The sequence below is a fragment of the Lepisosteus oculatus genome, chromosome 7, assembly GCF_040954835.1.
Source record: "Lepisosteus oculatus isolate fLepOcu1 chromosome 7, fLepOcu1.hap2, whole genome shotgun sequence".
Taxonomy (NCBI): Eukaryota; Metazoa; Chordata; class Actinopteri; order Semionotiformes; family Lepisosteidae; genus Lepisosteus; species Lepisosteus oculatus.
Genome location: NC_090702.1, coordinates 50,131,678 through 50,150,210, shown reverse-complemented (window position 1 = coordinate 50,150,210; position 18,533 = coordinate 50,131,678). Strand labels below are relative to the sequence as shown.

At 39.2% G+C, this 18,533-nt stretch overlaps 1 protein-coding gene across 2 annotated transcripts in view; it reads right to left on the bottom strand.

Moving 5' to 3' along the window:
• pde3a (phosphodiesterase 3A, cGMP-inhibited) overlaps positions 1-18,533 on the bottom strand; it is a 168,139-nt gene that overhangs the window by 52,026 nt on the left and 97,580 nt on the right. For both annotated transcript variants that reach the window (XM_015352131.2, XM_015352132.2), the window contains exon 3: positions 2,887-3,147. In XM_015352131.2, the coding sequence (XP_015207617.1) occupies positions 2,887-3,147 (261 nt within the window). The remainder of the gene's footprint in view (positions 1-2,886; positions 3,148-18,533) is intronic.

The window sequence follows — 18,533 nt, the reverse complement described above, 5'->3', positions numbered from 1 at the left end:
CAGGTACCCTTTAATTATATCCTGTATCGTTCTTGGAATGAAATAATGACACATAGCTTCTTCAATCAGTTTATGAGGCAATGAGCCATAAGCATTGGCAAAATCGAGCCAATTTTATAGTTTAAAATCCATATTTCAAATGGAAAACAGATATTTAAAGAACTCAACGGGATGTGTATGTTACAGACCAAGTTTTACTGAACCTTCTGTAATTGATGCTGAGCACCAGCTGGCCACCTTTCTAAACTGCCACAGACTGCATGGTCCTTTCAAAACCCAGGCCTGTATATTGCAATATACCACAACACATATTCTGTGTGTGTTCATTACTGTTGTTGATTGTTCAAAGAAGTAGGTGATCTTCTAGTTTAGTTCTTATTGTTTCCATAACCTTGAATGTAATATGTTAGATGAATAAATTGCTATGTTCAGTTTTTTTCACCTTTTTATGGAAGATAACTTGTCTTCTAGTCCATGGGTACTACACCTGTCTTAAGCAACTTTCGGAAAACCTCTTTAACTAGTGTTTTAACCAATACCCAAAACACTTCTGCCTCTTTTGTGTTAATAATATTTTCTAAAGAACATTGTATTTTCACTGCCTGAGGGGTGCTGCTGACTTCTTCCTTAGTGGACCCCTGAGTGAAATACTCATTTTGAACATCAGCCCTTTCTCTTTCATAGCCTTGAAGTGCTGTATACAGTAGTCTGTAGTCTGGGGAAAGCTCTTAGAAATACACAACACAAACACTGCTTTATAATCTGGCAAAAGTTTTATTTTTTCCGGAAAAAAGCTGTCTGAAGCTTTGCAGACCGGAATGGTTCTGACATAAACATGAAAAGGAATGATTGATTACTGTAGATATACCTGAATGAAAAACAGTCTGACAGATGTAAAGTGTGATTCTGTTGACTCATGAAGCACTATTTGCACTGCATATTGCATACAGTATAAGCCAAGATAATTACTGACGTACAGCTGAATGAAAAAACAGACTGGCAGGTGTAAATCACTATGTTATATAATCTGGTGTGCGGTGCGTTACAAGCATGAAACAAAACATGTACTGTACATGCTTTAATGTGCTTTAATGTGTGGGTGGTGTTCTATTGTATATTCATATTTAAATATTAATATCCACACCCGAAGATGGCTCCACAGCTGAAACTTAGTGTTTCCTTTCTTCTCTTTTCAGTATGGAATAACCCTATTACTTGTTCCTTTGTAGCCTATGCATGTGGACGCAGATACCCACCTGAACTACTTAATATTTAAATGTCAACTTTTAAGAAAAAGCCAACAGTGAAAAAAAGTGTGCTTCTATATCATTATCTAGACATTAACCCGACTTTAACTGGTCAGACAGGAAGAAAGCCTTCCCATTCACTTACTTTAGCAGCCAATATATATTAGCAATACCTGTGCACATTTGATAATTTACAATGAAAAGGCCATTTTTATAACAAATTGGATGCAACATCAGATGTTTTGATAAATACAAAATGTGTCCTTCTGATAGAGGTGAGGTTAGACTCTTGATTTTTTTGTCCACACATTCCTGTGTGGACTTAATGAAGCAGAATGTAAACTTACTATGAGCACTGAGTGACCCTACTCACACTCATATTTTCCTCCATCACTTTCCTCCATATTTGTCTTTGCTGAAATCTCACACAGAGTGGCAAGCAGACTGTCCTTGTCATGTGCTGAGAAACACAGTTAATGCAAACATGGGTGCGAGCTGTTTACTATACAGAGAAATATGAAAGATATACTGTAAGAACAGATTGTATGAGAAGTCTTACTAGCCCACTGTACATTTTAATATAGGATCCTATGACATAAGTTGTGAGATTCAAAGTACATATTCTTTGCCGTTTTTATTCCAGAATCTAGATTATTATGTATCAGAAAGAGAAATGGTTTGTATACAGATGTCTATGGAATTTGACTGAATACATCACCTTTTCAAAAGCCTTCTGAAAACCTAACTATACTATATCACAGCCTCTGTGTCTGTTTTACTGTTGTTGCTTCTTCAAATAACACTATCACATAACTTAAGCAAGGCTTACACAAACTTTCTAGATTGGTAACATCAGTACCACTGATTGTAATAGGCTGGAAAAACTAGTCAAACTAAGGAGCAAACTAATTGGAGAAAATCAAAATGCCTCAGATATCCTGTATAAACAGAAGGTGGCAAAGAAAGCAAACTGTATACCCCCTTCATTGCAAGTTCACACTTTTCCTGTCTTGGAGACGGCTTTGTTCCCCCAGGTGTAATACTGACACAGGAAATATTTCATCCCCACTGCACTCTTTCAAATAATGTATCATATCTATCTTCTCCCTCATCTTGCCGTAACACTGTTGCACTTCATGGTTGTTAAATGTTTGTCTGTTGTTGTTTGGTTAGGTTGTGAGTGTGTTGCAAAACAAATTTCCCCAATGGGACAATAAAGCTTGAAATGAAACTTACTCTTACCTCCATTTTCTATTTTCTAGGATCCTATTTCCATAAGAATGATTCTGTATGTTTCAGAAGTGCAATTATGAAGAGACCTCAATTTTTCACACATACAGTACATCGGAATATTTCCAGGAGGAACACAGAAGTTGAAACTGAGAGGTGGATATGACAATCAGATGGAGATACATTTAAAAAACAAGAAGAGGCAAGCAGCCTTCTACAGTGTAAGGCAAGGACAGACAAAAAAAAAACTAATGAATTCTTCAGCAGATAGAGACTAAATGCGTTCATGCACGCACACATGAGCTCAAAGATTCAGTGCTAGTAGAAAAGACACCTGTACAAAGGATGTGGTAGAAGCTTTTGCGGTAGAGTCGAATACCGTATCAAGTGACAGGTCCAGATACCCTACCTTTGGAATGGCCAGTTTCTCTCCTTTCTCCGGGCCCTCCTCTGAGTCGGAGCAGGTGTAGGCTTCGCCGAAGGACACCAGCGGGTTGATGCGCGGCCGGTGGACAGGCTGGAAATTGAGCTGAGTGCTGAGCAGGTTGCTGACGGCTCTCAGGGAGGTGCAGGTGTTGGGGGGCAACGAGGAGTCAGCCAGGAGGTCCGTAATCAGTCCGTGGGCCTCCCCCATGACAGCGATGTCCACCGTCACAGTGGTGCCTGAGGACTAGGACACACAGAAGGGGTGGGAAGAGGTCAGCCTCTTTAAACAAACAGTAACTCCATGTCCAATGTCAGAGACACAGAGAAAAAAGAAACAGGAGAGAAAATTGCTTGGCATCTCACATAGAAGTCTGACGTTGCTGTCTCCTCTCAGAAATGTGCGGAATGTAAATTACAGATAATCTGAATGCTTTACAACAGATGCACACACCAGTAGTTTAAAAACCTTTATCACAATTATCATTATTATTATTATCATCACTAGTGGAGGGTGACAGTCAACCTGTAGGATGTTTCAAAGACAATCCTTGAATTAGATTTCACATATGGTGTGTGTTCCTCACTGGATTAATCAGGCATCATTATACCTTCTAGCTTTAAACTTTAAAAAAATCCATACTTTCATTTTCTAACTGCTCCATCCAATACAGGGTCACAGTGGAGCCAGAGCCTTTCCCGGAAAACAACAGTCACAAGGCTGTATACACCTTGGATGGGACAGCAGTCCATCACAGGACATACAGTACACACACCATATGCTCGTTCTCTCATAAGTGAGGAAGGGAGGAAACGGAGCTCTCTGGGGAAAACCAGACAAACACAGGGAGATCATACAGACTCCAGCAGGCAGTTAACACCCCAGGTACAGGATTGAACCCAGGGCCCCAGAACCACAAGACAGTGAGACTAACCACTGCATCACCTACCTACCATTTTGAAAAATAATCAACATTATTATTTTTATTATTATTATTATTATTATTATTATTATTATTATTTACATTCCTACTTCTTTGTCACACAGAAGCTACACTTGTGGTTTTTAAATTAAGGTATTGATATTTGATCATAAAGGGTCAAATAAAACAAAAGGCCAAAATACATGTACAGCACATTTTATAAGCCTTTTCATGAAGTTCAAAACCGACACCGTTGTACCTAAAGAAAAGTCATTGACTTAAATTAGCCTGCTGTGTGTAACTAAGCTGAGGAAATGCAGCTGAAGGTTAAATATGAATGTTGTAAGAGGACCAGGGGAAGGGTCATTTATAATCGGTACAGTATTTCCATAACGAAACGCTGGATATACTAGATATAGACCTAGGCAAGATGACCGCCAAGGATAACCAGCTGACCTGCTGTTGGAAAAGATCTATGCGGCGAAACAATGAGACACAGGTGAGCTGCGTCAGGAAACGGAATATAAATGCCCCAGAAGCAGTGAGCCGGTGCAGAAGCAGATAAGGTGAAGGAGAGATTTAGGAGTGTGCTGGAAGGAATTTAAGAATAACGGACTATTGGATACGGGTTTTGACTAAGATTACGGATTACGGCTTGGATATGGCGCAGAGTAGTGTGGACATACAGATTTGGGTAAACTACTGGGAATACACCAGATCCGAACCTCGGTCTATCACCCTCAAACCGATGGTCTAGCAGAAAGTTTTAATAAGACCCTGAAAAGCATGCTGAGGAAGGCTATGCAAAAGGATGGGAAAAATTGGGATCAGCTGCTCCCGTATCTCATGTTCGCGGTACAAGAAGTGCCACAGGCCTTGACCGGGTTTTCTCCATTTGAATTGCTACAGTATACTCTCAAAACCCCCGGGGCCTATTAGACGTGGTCAAGGAATCTTGGGAACACCAACCCTCACCTTTACAGACCATCATGGAACATGTGGAACAAATGAGAGAAAGAATAAACGTTATTGTTCCCATTGTGAAAGAAAACCTGGAAAAAGCACAGGCTCAACAAGAACAAGTTTATAATAGGGGAGCTATTGCGAGAGAATTTCAACCGGGTGATAAAGTACTGGTATTGGTTCTGACCCCCGAATGTAAATTCTTGGCCTCCTGGCAAGGTCCTTATGAGGTGGTGGAAAAGATGGGACCGGTCAACTATAAGGTCAAGCCGCATGACCGAAGACGGCAGCATCAAATCTACCACATCAATTTATTGAAGAAATGGCATGGGACCGAAGTTCTGCTCACCCACTTCTCCCCTGACCCGTTGGAAGAAGAAACGGGAGCTGTAGCCATGGGAGACCTGGCTCCGGCTCAGAAACTGGAACTACAAGAATTCCTGTCCCAAAACAAAGATGATTTTTCCCGGACACCTGGTCGAACCCATCTTATAAGACATAAGATTACCACGGAACCAGGGAAGAAGGTAAGACTACCCCCATATTGAGTACCTGAAGCTAAAAGGAAATTGATTAAAGAAGAGGTGGAAAAGATGCTAGAAATGGGAATAATAGAAGAATCCCATAGCGAGTGGGCGAGCCCGATAGTTCTGATCCCCAAGCCGGATGGAACTGTTCGATTTTGTAACAATTTCAAACGGTTAAATGAGATCTTGCTGTTCAATGCATAACCCATGCCCCGTATTGATGAACTAATTGAGCGATTAGGCAACGCCCGATACATCAGTACCCTTGATCTTACGAAGGGATATTGGCAAGTGCCGCTGGCCGAGGAAGACAAAGCGAAGACTGCTTTTGCCACCCCTGAGGGGCTATATCAGTAGAGGGTCCTTCCCTTCCATTTGCATGGCGCTCCTGCAACATTCCAAAGACTAATGGACCGAATACTGAGGCCATATCGCGATTTTGCAGCTACCTACTTGGATGACGTTGTGATCCATAGCACGACATGGGAACAACATCTACAACACCTGGAAGCAGTGACTGGAGCTTTGCGAGCAGCAGGATTAACAGCCAACCCAAATAAATGTTGTCTGGGGGCTCGGGAAGCCAATTATCTTGGTTATACGATCGGGAGAGGATTGGTCATGCCCCAAGAGAAGAAGGTGCAATTAAAAACTGGTCCAAACCTGCTACAAAGAAGCAAATCCGAACATTTTTGGGACTTGTGAGTTAATATCGACGTTTCATTCCAGGGAGCACTGGAATGTTCTGACACTGGAATTGGAGCCATACTCTCGCAAGAAATTGATGGACTGGAGCATCCTATTCTATATATTAGTCGCAAGTTAAATCCTGCTGAAAAACACTATTCTACCATAGAGAAAGAATGTCTAGCCATAAAATGGGCCCTGGACTGAGGTATTATTTATTAGGAAGACGGTTTATATTGTACACAGATCATGTGCCATTAACCTGGATGTTACAAAATATGGATAAAAATGATCGAATCACACGATGGGGACTTAGTCTTCAAAGGTTTCAATTCCAAACAGTATATAGACCCGGAAGGAAACAAGGGAATGTAGATGCTCTCTCCCGAATGCACTGTGTATTTTTTTCTAGATTGCCCGAGGACGGGGCTGATCTCAGCGGGAGGGAATGTAAGAGGACCAGGGGAAGGGTCATTTATAATCAGTATTTCCATAACGAAACGCTGGATATACTAGATATAGACCTAGGCAAGATGGCCACCAAGGAAAACCAGCTGACCCGCTGTTGGAAAAGATCTATGCGGCGAAACAAAGAGACACAGGTGAGCTGCGTCAGGAAACGGAATATAAATGCCCCAGAAGCAGTGAGCCGGTGCATAAGCCGATAAGGTGAAAGCGTTTCGGAGGAAGGAGAGATTTAGGAGTGTGCTGGAAGGAATTTAAGAATAACGGACTATTGGATACGGGTTTTGACTAAGATTACGGATTACGGCTTGGATATGGCACCGAATAGTGTGGACATATGGATTTCGGAACTTGGATCGTTTAAGGATACTGCTAATGGATTGCGGAACGGATTTGGGGAGACATACGGACGAAGAACACAGAAGATCAGTGTGGTGTGAGTTAGATCTCTTTTACACCTATTTTCCCCCGGCGACACTACAATGTAATCAATAAATATAATCCTGTATTATAATAGGTTATCTTACAAATAACAAACAAATCACATAAAATAAAAATATTAAACAAAGTTTCATATTGCCATCACAGTAGAAGCAAAGCTAATTTATTCAAAAACAAGAATGGATAAAGACGGCACTACACATTAAATGGATGAGAAGCAAAATATGGCATAAACTAACCATCCCTCTGGTTCAAAACCCAATTAGGTCATATCGCACAGAAGTCAAAGTCAAATCTAACTTGCTGCAATGCCTACCGATTGGCCTACATTCTAGCTTCCACTAAATTTACCATGCATTAAATAATAGCTTTGCAACATGAAAAAAAATACAAAAGTTCATGTACTTGTCAGACAGGAGAGAGAATGTGTCATGGTCAGGGAATGTTTTATTCAGAAGATAATACCACTTTAGAGATGGTCTTTCGTACCACTTTGGCTGCGTCAATAGTGTTTACAGTCTACCAAATACACACATTCATAATAAGATAGACAGACAGACTGCAGACACACAGAAAGGCACTAAAAATATGTTCTATACTCCTTTCCTTTATATCCAACATAACACACTATCTGGGTCTAAATTCAGCCTAAGGCTGTTTTTAATGGATTTGCTCAGTATGACAAATATGTAATTGTATGTCCATAGATCTAAGTGACAAACACAAAGAGACACAATCTCTTGCAGCTAGTGTAAATCTAGTAATAGGGATAAGGAAAAGCACCCATCAAAGTCAATTCTTAGGCAAAGCTGAAGAATATTCTTTAAATGAAACTTAGATGTTGAGATTATGGCACACTGAATTTCTATCTTTATCAGTGATAAATATTCAATCAATGTACTGTTGGGAAGAAAATGACTGGATAGTCTGTCACAATAATGAATGTGTATTGGCAGATTGCTGCAAAGTAGCTTTTCAATTTAAATAAAAGTAATACTTTTATGTATGGAATGTATACTTTGTTACAGAAAAAGTGTATTAATATATTGAAACATTATGCAAATGAATCCACACCAGACATATTTATTGTACAGCACACTCTAAAGTACTGAGATACACTGTCAAAAATATAAAACAGATGTATTTATATATTTGTGTTACATAAATATAGCAAAACATATTATATATAAGACACAAATGATTCTGAGCTGCAAGAAGACACATACAAAAGACCTACAGTATGTCATGTCTGCAGAATTTTGTACTGTATGTTCTTCTCATGCCGCAAGACTGGAACAAAAAACGAAAGGGACGCATCTAATGACAGCTGTATGTCCTGATAATAAGTGAAGAATCCTATTCATCACCATAAGTTTACACCTACATGGAAATTAGCTGGGGGGGTATTCAGTAAATTATAAACATACAAATATTCTGAGAAAAATGTGTGTTGCCTTCAAAACGAGATTCAATGCTCTCGCCAGATAACAAGCTACAAGCAACCAGAGAAGAAAAAACATTAAAATGGTCTCCTTTCATTCACTACTTTTTATTGTATTCTTAACAACATGCTTCCTTAAACTAATTTGGCATATGACAATAGTGCACCTAAGTAATAGCACAATGCAGTTATTCAGCCTCTGACTCACAAAAGATCACCCTGAAGAGCTACAGTTCTTCAAACTTGGGTCCTTTGTACAGAGCCCTCAGCTGTTCCTCAGGGCTAGTGCTCTGGGTTTGGAAGTTGACTTTTCTTTCATTATTATTAATTTAGTTGGTTTTTTTTTTTCCTTACTGGCGAGGGCATATTCCATTTGGCAGGGCATCTGTCCTCTTCTAACACTGTTTTCAAATCCTAGAGTCAGTCTGGGACAAATCATTCAGGCCTCCCTTTCCGGGGTGAACATTTATTTGACTCAAATTAAATTACAGCACAAATGGCAATATTGTTTTTTCCTTACAAATGGAGATATTCATCTGGACTACAATCTGGTTTTGTAATGTTGCTTTGTTGTCTCAGCGTATATAGTATCCAAGGCTTTTGTGCTAAAACCCTACAGAAGAGTTTTTACCACCATTATAATGAGACCCATCTAATTTGTCAGGCAATGGAACATTAAAATATCAAGAGGTGTCTGAAAGATCTGATTTTTTCTCCTAGCACTATTTTGCAAATTATTTATAAGTTTTACAACTGAACAAACTTTTATTATTTTAGTGCCCTGACTGAAAAATAACACTGCTAAATATTGTGATTAATAAACTCTGCACACATTTTTATTAAAATGACAAGGTCAGCAACACTATCCATAGCCCAATTTCAATCATTTAAGCAATTAGACCATTGTAGACCTTGAGTCTATAATGTTTTACTCTCATGATGTAATGGTACAGTTGAGTTAAACCATACTGATTGATTAAGAACTAATTTGTCATTTATTAAATGTTAAATAACAATAACAAAAAAAGCCCCTGTTAATGACAGGCAACGCAGTAGAGTTTAAAGCATCATGGCATTTAGATGTTAATGAATCCTCAATGTGGATTAACACCAGTAACATTTAAGTGAATGATCATACTTTTAAACATGAACAAATTGAGCATTGAATGTCCTACCCTTTAATATGCCCATAATTACCCAAGCTCCATTTGATTCTAATTACATTTTTTACTTATGTAGGAAAATAAATAAACCTTATTTGTCAGAGCTGCACCTTTGTAAGAAGAATCATCCATGCTCTGCAGGTACTACATTGGTGATTTTGACATTTCAGGTCAGCTGGATATGACATTGCTGAAGAGCCAGAAGGTTCCACTGCAAAAACAGCTGACGAGGGCTGATGATGTCATCAAAAGCAGACAAGCCTACTTGCTCTTCAAACCAATGCCCTTTCAGAAATATCTTAGTGAAACTAATCTGTCTAGATCATTTTATAACTACCAACATGGAAGCTTTGTGTTCGGTTTAAAAGTAACTTAACCGCTGATATTTATTGGCACTGAGTTTAAATAAAAATTATATTTTATACAAGCGAACAATTTCTATCCGACTTTTTGAAGGCCTAGGAATGTTCTCCAAGAATGTCCCTGGGACTCATACTCACAGATAAAGAACTTATATAAAGTATAAAGTTCTGCATGAAAGACAATTACAGTACCTAGTTCCATCTAATTACCTAAATCTATTGATTTTCTAGCCACTACAGTACTTCCAATCCAGGCTTGCGAAGGAGCCAGAGCCTACCTTGGCAAGCAATAGGCGTTAGGCAGGGCACACCCTGGATGGGACGCCAGTCCATCACAAGGCACACACAAACACAAGCACACGCACACTCACACCAGGGCCGAATTTTACAGATGTCAATTAACCTGTCAGAATGGACTGTGGGGAAACTGGAGGCCCCAGAGGAAACCCACAAGAACACAGGAACAACATACAAACTCCACGCAGAGAGCAGCCCAGGTCTGGAATACCACTGTGCTTCCCACTATTGCTATTCAAGCTTGTAATTGCACAATATCATAAAAATCCCTGCTAAGTGTTAGTCACTGGGGCTGTGCCAGAAATGCTGTGTGGATCTATGCTTCTTGCGCACTTGTTATAATAATCCATTAGAGTGCAGATGATAACAGAATGTTCAGTGAAACATCTCCCCTCCAGCAAAGTAATAAATAGTTTATCATTGTTCTAGGTTTTCACTTTGTGGTGAACTCCACAGCTGACATAGTACTCATTTTTTGTAAAACTTTTTAGATTAAAAGGGCATGGGACTTGAAAGAAGTAGAAATGATTGATTTCAGGGCAGCATTTCCATGTAAATAATTCCTTGGCTATATCCCTCTTTTCAAGTGCTCCAATCAAAGCACACATGAAGCTATAGCACACTGCTCATTAACTACAAATGTATTCTGCAACACGTTTTCTTAGCATAACTTTACTGCTAGACATGGGTTTCATTTAATGCTATAGTTGTACCACAATTATGATTACTTTCAAAGCAAGAAATAACTTACACAATTGTGCTTTAAATCTGAGTTTTAAAATAATCATTTAAGATCATTGAAGAGTAAAAAAAGTACTGTATATTCCTCATGAAAAAACTGAGTCTTGAACAGAGATTCAGGAGGTTAGATCCCAACCTTACACACTTCGGCTTGCCTACAGTATAGTACAGTGTGCAAGTCTCGGATCCAGGTCTTCCCTTCGCCTGTCTCTCTTGCATCCCCTACTCCTCCCCATCTACACCCTTGCATCAGACTCCCTGCCTTATTCCTCACAACAGTGGATTTGGGGGGGACAGCTTATACCTTTGGATACACTGTTAGTCCCACAGCTAGGGCAGTCCAGTCAAATACTTCATACATATCTCATCTCTCTATCGCAATCATTAGCATCTAACAGAACTACTGAAATGCAATTTACTCAAAGATCTGATGCAAGACCTGCTAATCCTGTAGGCAGTTAGGAAGCCACAGAAAAAGCACAAGGTGAATTGCTTCCCTTCAGATGGGTAGAATTTATCAAAATTATTTTTTTTTTCAAAATAATGCATTCTGCTGTCACAAACTCTGAATTAAACTGTTTACACTGGCACCTCATTAGTAGCATAACTTTAGATTTTTGCAGCACACAGGGGAAAGCTTCAGGTCACATCTCCTTCAGGGAATGGAAAATGACTTATAATATTTGTGTTTTATTTCCCTTACTATATTTAACTATACTCCAATAAACATGTACCATCTGTTCATAGTCATTTATACTCTATAGCAATGGCCTCCTACCCTGGTCCTGGTTGACCCCAGAGTCTCCTGCATTTTGTTCTTACTGAGCTGTTAATAGCTTCTGCTACAGTAATTCTTACCTTAAAGGATCTAACTGGTTGTTTCAACTTCTGTTTCTGCATTCAGTCCTTGTTTTGGAAAATGATAAACATCAGTTGTATTGTTCTAGCAGCTTCAGCCCACAGGACCTGATGTAATTTTTCCTCAACTTTTTTATTACTAGGGTTTATTACTATTATCAGTCTAAACATCTCTTAGTAGGTGATCAATTCATATTGAATAAACACAGTGCTAAAAAGTACAGTATCAGATATTCCCATACTGAGTCTTTCTGCAGAGGTTCAGTTACATTTCAGATAATACATCTAAACAGGGGAAGTTCTAAACTCAGAAATCCATTTACCAATCAATATTTTAAATGCTGAGAGCAAACTCAAAATCTTGAAGATCTTGAAATCAAGTAGCGTGTGATTAAGACCATGGCTAAAAACATAACCACCAGAGACCTTGGTTCAGGACCATTGCACTGTATCTGCTTCAGAAATCTCACTTAGTCCAACGTTTTTATGTACAGTATGTATGACAGATTTTTACATATTCCACCATTGTAATACAGTATATTCTTGTGGGTTTCATTGACATTTTAACAGAATTTATCATTTTCTCTTTCATGGCTAGTTTTGAAGCTAGACTGTAAATGGTTTACATGTGCAAGTCCCTTGCCAAGCACATTTTGTGAATCAGAGTTATGATGCATCACCTCTGCCCTGCAGTGCATTGTCCAGATATGAAATGAGGGTGATCTTAACTACATGAAGACTACAGTTCTTTCAACTTCTTAAAAGATTAGAAGAGAGACTCAGTATTTATATTCATTCAAAATTGTGCTTCAAAATATCAATCAAGTGCATACACGTCATTTAATACAGTAAATAAGGCAACGTAGTCACAATATTTGACTTTCAACACTCTGGGAAATTTGACCTCTAAAGTCTTATTTGTCGTGGAATTTCTGATTGTCTATTTGAATACCTAGATAGATCAGATATTCTAAAACAGTTATATTTCTAAAAATATAAAAAGATATTTCTAAAAAACTACAGCATTTAGAGTCCAGTATGCTACAGTACAGTATGTTTGCATGTTTTCAATTGATAGGTTTAATACCAATATCTTACATCAAGAGCATTTAATAAACCGCATAAACATGTTACAGACTTTTCCACAGTTGCTTTTCAAGGTTTCCAGCTCACTGTCATTCAGGGCAACCACAGCTCCTGAAGCCCCACAGACGCTTTGCACATCTTAGATGAGTGTCTCGAAGGTGGGTGGGTCAGAGGAATCTGTCTGTGCTTCCTCACTCTGCCCTGTGTGTGGTCGTAGAGTCCGAAGTTGAGAGCCAAGATATGAATCACACACAAATAAATGGCTTTTAAAAATTGGGAGGACAGAACAAATATAATTGGTGGTTCTAAATGTATTTTTACAAATTGACAAAAATAATTGGCAATATGTTCAGGATTAAATCGGGATGTTCGATGAAATCATCATCAGCAAAAAACATGAATAAATCCAGAAGATGACAGCAAGCTATAAAAACCCAAAGCATCTGAAATTCTCTGTTGTTACAAATTAATTTAAGCAAGCTTCACAGGAGTGGTTTTATAGATATAAATACATTTAAAGCACTGAGCATTGGATGTTTTGTATGTGTATGATGACTTATTCACATATTAAGGTCTGTTATGATGGTCAGAATTTGCTGCATGTTAAGGAAAGCAAAGCAAAACGCATCACACTTCATGTCCAATGTCTGATGTCTGTCCCACAGCACGTGTTGTGTGTGATCACAGACCTCCTGCAGTTTTCTCTAACCATCTTCAAGACTCTGCATAGCCTGTGAAACTTGAGAGCGAACAAACCACAGTTTTCTTTGGCTCTTTGAAAAAACATCACAGCAAGACAGCTCACTGTAAGGTTAGTGGTTCCCACAACCCTAATTGAGATGGAATGAGAGAAGAAATTAAATTTGATTTTGATTATTGATTTAACTCAATTGGCTAAGGGAATGACAGCTAGGCCGAATCGACCCCCCACACACACATCCAGACAGCCACACACACACACAAACAGACACCCATAAACACACCCACACTTGCACACCTATACACAAGGCACATGTGGACACCTATAAACACACGCGCACACACCTACACATGCACACACATTTACTATGGACACAAGCACCCACACCCACAAACCCGCGCACAAGGAATGAGCTGGGGGGCCGCTGTAAGGGTAAGGATGGAGGGAGGACAAAGCAAGGGAAGTGAAGTAATGAACACTGGGACAGATGTATATAGAATATGAAAGTTATACTGGTGAGTGGAAATGGGGTGTGATTAGATTTTTCCTTCCAGCCAAACTTTCGTTAAAAACTCTTACTGCACATCTGAAGGATACATTTCTGCGACACAGTTGACACAAAAAAAACACATTAAGGCGACCAGCATTTTTAGGTGTGCCACAACTCCCTTTCACACTAGAAGAGAGTACAAGAAACGACTGAAATGTGGTAGAAAATACATCAAGAGTGATTACTGTAACTATAAGCAAGGTGAGTCCTAGACTGGTTTCCATTACTTCCCACTTTCCCCACTTTTTCAGTGCAAGGTCCACTGTCAGCACTGCTCACACACCCCTAATTGTGTATGATCAGGCATTAACCACAATATTACACAGAGACATCTGTGTTTATTTTATTTTCCAGAAATACACCCTGAATAAATATGCCATCATATTTTTAGCTGGATTGGTAAGATCCCAATTTAAATGAAGTTTAAAAAAAGGGAAAGCCTGCACTTCTTAAATGTTTCACTTTTCTGAATTTGGAAATAATCAACTTCAGAACTGGTTATTCTCAGGGATGTATGAAGAGATTAAAGGAAATGGTTCAATGCAGCTGTTTGTTTTGAATGTTAGAAATCCACTTTCCTCCTTCCTCACCTTACCTTACCCACTTCCCAGACTTAGCTGAGATTTCCATTCCTCCAATGTTTTCTTAATTAGGAAAAGTGTTTGGTTTTATCCTTGCATTACACCCTCATCAGGAGTTCTGCTGAGAGCCAAGAGCTCCTGTGTCTATGTTTGATTCAGGGCACACACCACACCAGGAAGTTGGCACAAAAATAAAAGCCGAATCAAAAATCTAATTTTCACCAAAAAAAGATTTCAACAGACATATAGACATACCAGTGAAAATGTGCCTTCTTATAATATGAGGGTTTTCACTTGTGGTAAAAAAAAAATAATGCCAGAAGTGCAGGATTGTGGCACCAAAAGTGAAAGTGCCACTTTTGGAAAGCACCAAAAGTGCTTTACTTGTCAACATACAACAAAGGATTTATCACCAGATGCAGTAAATGACTAACACTGTAGCTTCAATACTACGTTTCACTGGTTGTGTCAGGTTCTACTCCTGGCTATGGATAAATCACCTAAGTATGTAGGGAGCTCTTCTTTAATTACTTCATCTACTAGAGAGTGACTTGTGGTCTGTAGCCACACCGACAGTAACTGTTGCCAGTGATAGTGTAAATATTAGTTACTAAAATGATCAAGACCTATATTTAAACATTTAAATGTTCCAAGATTGACTTCCTCTTACTACTCAAGTGTTGCCTCACAACAACTGCCTAAACAGCGCAGGTTCGATTTTTATATAATTGGGATTACATGAATTCACTGTGAACAAACAACTCTTATACTGCAGACTTCCTGGGATTTCTGGTTTTAGTTTAAAGGTCCAAGTACATAAATCAACAAAATATGACAGGGTTTAATATAATGCACCACAACAGCTAATGGAGATCCTATTGATCTTATCAATTAGTATGTGTTTCTGGGAAATGTAAAGGTTGACGTATAAAGAAATATGTTTTAGCGGGTTTTTCCCATTGGTGAATGTGGAGTACCTGCGACATTACAATTCTAGAGTTGTACAGTGCTTGAGCCAGTTCAAATAAGACTGGATCTGTTTTAGTGCCTAATGTTCTTGTTTCCTGGCAAGTATCAGTAGTTACTGTCAATGAACCAACATTATTTATCTAATTGTATTACTTCTTAATAGGAGATTAGTTACTACGCACTGAGGAACAGACTCGCACACACAAAAGAAAACATAGCTGTCACCAGTTTGAACAAGCGCCTGCTTATTTTACAGATTCACGTTCAATCAATTGATATTTAAAACCAATACAGCTTTGGTATTAAAACATCAAAGACACACTTAGATTTTCTGCACATCTTTTGCCGGCACATTTCCTCATTAAGTGCTTGAAGAGCTAATATCAAAGAGGCAATAGCTTGTCAAAGTCATCTGTTACTTTATATAGCCAGCAGCTATATCACCCTGCCACTCAGAACTGGCAGCCCACTGAAGCTCTGCAATGTGAGCCTGGCCAGTACCTAGATGGGACACCTCCTGGGAAAGCTAATGTTGCTGCTGGAAGAGGTGTTAGTGGGGCCAGCAGGGGGCACTCACCCTAAGTCTCTGTGGGTCTTAATGCCCAATATAGTGATGGGGACACTATACTGTAAAAAAGGTGTTGTCCTTAGATGAGATCTAAAACTGAGGTCCTGAGTCTCCATGGTCATTAAAAATCATAGAAATCTGGAAACAGTGGTGGTGTCACTCTAGTATCCTGGCCACATTTCCCCTGGCCTTTACCAGTCATGGCCTCCTAATAATCTCCATTGATTACTTGGATTGATCACTTTGTTCTCTTCCGTACTGGTGTACTTTGGCTGCCGTTCCATCATTCAAGTGGGGGCTTCACATTGGTGAATTTGCACCTAATTAAGCCACTGTGTAATTACTACTGTATGTGCCCAAGACTAGAAACCGGTCAAAATCAGTATTGTAATACAGTACTTCTTAAAAATATAATAGCATAATAGGTTTCAGGATTACGCAAACACACCAAGACACTTCACAGAACACTTTATACTCCTCTTTTAACCCAAACAAGAAACAAATGGCTGTGAGCTTCATAACTGGAGCCTTGGATATTTCTTTTCTAAAATGACATTAGATCATTCAGTTCTGTTCTTGCTTCATATGCTGGAAGTCAGCTGTCTCAAAGTCACCTATTAATAAAAGGGAAAGCTTGGTTATTTGTAAAGGTTCCTGTAGAAAACCACAGTGACCAGGATGTCTCAGGATGTGTAAAGTTTTGGCCTTTATACAATGAGTCCTCATTAGGTGGTATCATCATACTTGATTGTACTCTGTAATAATGACACTAGTGTTCCTACTGAAGAAACACTCTCTATTTCTATAGCTACATAATACTGGGGCACTGTGAAAATGAACAGGTCACATTAAGCATACTATAAATAGATAGTTATGCTAAGTTCCAATAAAGCTGACTTGCTTTAGCAGCCCCAGTGACTTAACGCTACATAACAAAAGTCAGGACCAACACTCACAAACATACCACGAACACGATAAAGCAGATCAATACCTGCTGCATATCAAAGAGCAAGACAAGCGCTCAGATTGTGAAAAACTTCTTTCTGAAGCTGGGAAACCCTTGCAGTTTGTCTGTTCTGGCACACACAGCACGCATTGCTGGACTTATTGAGATCAATGAAACTGAATCTACACAAGACTGTGTCCTGCTCCTCTGATGAAGACTTTCCCACAATACTACCTTCATTACCATGGATAATGAACAATGCAAAAATGATATATTACTTTTCAGGATTTATAAATAGTGTTAAGTAATGAGCATACAGATTTATACTATCATCCATAGTAGTTATCATAATCCTTTACATGCTCCCTAAATGGTAAGAGGGAAGGAGGTTATCAAGGAGTAAACAATTAAGGAGGTTTTGTTGATTTTCATCTTATAGAGGTTCATAGAACTGCATCAAAAAGATCACATAATTTAGAGACAAGTTGGGAGACTCTACACTGCTTCAGTTTGCCCTAGGTGAGCAGTTTGTGCAAGCAGCCTCCATGAAGGAATCCTGTACTAACATGTCTTTTGTCATCAACAAATCAATTCCAAAGATCAAAGTAGAGGGAAAGGTACTGTGTATGCCATCATACTATTCTAGACCGTGGAAGCCTCTAATTGAGGGAATGTAAATATAACAAGGCCACATGCCTCTGTAATAACAGAGCCATGTGTCAGGAAAAGTCATTGAGAAAAGCCATCTGGTGAGGTCTTTGACGTCAGCAGTCACACATACAACACATGCACACACACAAGGAAAAATACAAAAACCATGCCTAGGGACCGGCCTTTCGTTGCACTTATTCCTCCTGCACTACTTTCACGCATGGCTAAATCTGTTGTGCTGGGAGCACAGTGCTCCAAGTCAGGGTAACCACAAAACAAAGAGGGACAAGGTTACTGAGAAAGGTCAGTCAAATTATATAACATATGAACAAACAAATGTTTGCAGACGAGAGGAGGCCATCTGGCTCATGTAACTAGTTTGTTTCTTATTAGCTAATTGATATGAGTGTCTCAATCAGCCCTTTCTTGAAAGAAGCTATATAGGGCTGTGTAGTTTGTTCCAGACTCCTACAAACCCTTGTTTAAACAATGCCTTCTATTGTCCTTCTGATATACACTTTTACTCCCCATAGTTCCAGTTGTGTCCCCTGCTTTGTGTTTCCCTGTTGTTTAAGTAAACGTCCAAGAGGAGGACTTGTGAACTTCGGCCTACTAGGAAACATCTGGGATGCCAGATTCTGCAAACCCACAGTGGAATGTAGCTCGGACCCCTGGGTCAACACCATCAAGCTTTGGAAAAGTGCCATAGGATCT